The sequence below is a fragment of the Oryzias melastigma genome, linkage group LG11 (assembly GCF_002922805.2).
Source record: "Oryzias melastigma strain HK-1 linkage group LG11, ASM292280v2, whole genome shotgun sequence".
NCBI classification, from domain to species: domain Eukaryota; kingdom Metazoa; phylum Chordata; class Actinopteri; order Beloniformes; family Adrianichthyidae; genus Oryzias; species Oryzias melastigma.
In genome coordinates this window covers 8,580,342-8,582,736 of record NC_050522.1, presented here as the reverse complement: position 1 = coordinate 8,582,736, position 2,395 = coordinate 8,580,342, and the positions used below count along the sequence as shown (strand labels likewise).

Genomic DNA, 2,395 nt, shown 5'->3' with positions numbered 1-2,395 from the left:
CATAATGTATTCACATCTTTAAATGCATTTTCTTCTTCAAAACATCTGTTTCACCTTGATTAAATGAGATAAATCTGAATAAAAAGAAAACAATAGATGTTTTTGTTCTGTAGCAAGCCTCACAAAAGTGGAAATAAAGCATAATGGTAAAGACTGACGGTTCAGCTGTGATTTACAACCAACTTGAGGCGCGGGAGCATCATTGATCTGTCTCAGTGTTCCGTTTTCAGAGCAGCAAAGAAACTGAAGGAGTCGAAAGCTTTCAAAGCATTGTCCATTTAAACGTTTAATAGACTTCCAAAATGCAATAAATTACATGCACACATTTACACATTTTACACGTTTCCTCTATGACTGTCATCAAATACATTGCATATTCCTCTGAAATGTGAACACAAGTCCAAAAGAAGGAGGTGGGGATTATTTGAAATGAACAACGCGATTTCCTCCACCATTTATTTTTTGTTTTTGTTTTTTTTTTCAATATAACGTCCCAGCTCCGAGAGCCAAAGAGTGCTGTATCGAGTTATGGGTCTGCAGATGAGAAGTCATTGAGGCGCCGGCCGGAGTATACCACGAGCCCGTGCTTTCCAAAAAATTAGAAGGCGCTGTGTTGAGGTTTTGTGGCTGCAGGTTGTGAGACCTGGAGGGGCCCTGCGTGTCCCAAACAGCCGGGGATTGTGGGGAATTGCAGGCCATGGGGTCGCTGGAGCTGGGGCTGTGCTCCGGGGGAAGCTCGCCGTTTTTCATGATCTTCTTCATTTTTGATCTTCTGTTCTGGAACCAAATTTTCACCTTGAAAATGCAAAAAAGAAAAAAATAAATAAAGAATTAGTATTTTTACGCATTTGGCACGTGGAGCTCCAAAAAGGCGCACGGTGCGTAAAAACGCACACATTTGGAGAAAAATAAATAAGTACAATTTCTGATTTAAAAAGACATAATTTTGCGATTTCTTTTCAACAAATAGATGAAACCCACCTGTGTTTGAGTAAGTCCCAGCGACGCAGCCAGCTCGGCTCTTTCCGGCAGCGCCAGGTACTGCGTGTTCTGGAACCTCCTCTGCAGGGCGGCCAGTTGGAAGCTGGAGTAAATTGTTCGGGGTTTTCTCACTTTCTTCGGCTTGCCGTTCACCATCCTCACCTCCGGCTCACTAATCTCCTTTTCCGCTAAAAATAAAATAAAATAAAAAAGCATGAGCGTCAGTCACGTTGTTAAGTAAAATATTGGTAATTTTGCAGATTAAAGTGCTCCAAATTTATCAAAAAAAAAAAAAATCCCAGATTAAAAAAAAAAAAAACTCGTTACATTTTTTATTAATTTTGGCTCAATATAATATATAATAAAATCTCGCACGTTTATCGTTTTTTTTTTAGAGAAATTCAGTCACAAAACATGAAAATTTCAAGCATTAAAAGGGCGTTCTGGCCCGCACCTTGTGGACTTGGCTGGGCTTGAATTCTGTTGTAAGTCCCGGCATACTGGTGGTACGCGGGTGTCGTGTAGGAACTGTAATCACTGTAGGATTTGGTGGAGTAATTTCCAGCAGATCCGTTGACACCCGGGTACTGGTACTGATACGCGTTGAGAGACTTCCCGTACGAGGTGGAGCTCGGGGAGCAGTAGCCGTGAGCGACTCCACCGGCCGGACTGTAGTAGCCAGAATCCGTGGCTGAGGACTCGGGTAAAGTAGGAGATTCCTGAGACGGATGATGCATGGCGGAGAGTTGAAAAGAGCTCTGGAAATCTGTAGGTTTCACACTCGGGATCCTCCGATCAAAAACTCCGGTCATGCTTAGCGAGGCAAAAATGTGAGTTTTTCTTCTTCTTCTTTTGTTTTAATTAATAAAAAATCGACCAAAACTCTCCAAGACTACACTGGCATTGTGCTAAGAGGCTCTCAGGCCGACGGGCTCTGCTGAAGACTGCAACCAACCCTGCAGCAAAGACTTGGTTAAATCCTAAATCGCGCTCTTACGCACTGCAGGGAGGATCTGGTTCCATTGGCCAGGGTGCGCGCACACACAGCTACACCCAATGTTCTCAGCCAGCTTTCTTAAGAAGGGGGAAACCATAGGGGCTCGGGGCTACATTGTTATGATTTTAATACTATCAATCAACCAGAGCAATTAAAGGGATGTACATTTATCAGAATGCTCCTGCAAAAGATAGGACCAATTTCGTTAACCAACCTTTTTTAATGCATGTCATTTAAACAAACACATGATTCTGTTCATTTATATGTGCACAAATACTCATTTCAATTTTTATGTTTATCCTTAAAAGGTCAATCAATGTTTTTTTTTTCTTATTAGATAAAAAATATATGATTTTTTAAGGATTTTTCTAAATAATAGTATAATCCAGGTATTTGATAAATAAATAAACACATATT

At 41.0% G+C, this 2,395-nt stretch overlaps 1 protein-coding gene across 2 annotated transcripts; it reads right to left on the bottom strand.

Moving 5' to 3' along the window:
* Positions 1 to 270: 270 nt before the first annotated feature.
* dlx5a (distal-less homeobox 5a) lies at positions 271 to 2,137 on the bottom strand. Of its 2 annotated transcripts, none has more exons than XM_024296310.2 (3): positions 1,436 to 2,137; positions 982 to 1,166; positions 271 to 795 (listed from the first exon to the last, which is right to left on the bottom strand). In XM_024296310.2, the coding sequence occupies exons 1-3, from the start codon at positions 1,791 to 1,793 to the stop codon at positions 481 to 483; spliced, it is 858 nt and encodes a 285-aa protein (XP_024152078.1). In that variant the 5' UTR covers positions 1,794 to 2,137; the 3' UTR covers positions 271 to 480. The 2 variants fall into 2 exon arrangements, with proteins under 2 accessions (XP_024152078.1, XP_024152071.1); XM_024296303.2 differs by having other exon boundaries at positions 982 to 1,169; positions 1,436 to 2,105.
* Positions 2,138 to 2,395: the final 258 nt, after the last annotated feature.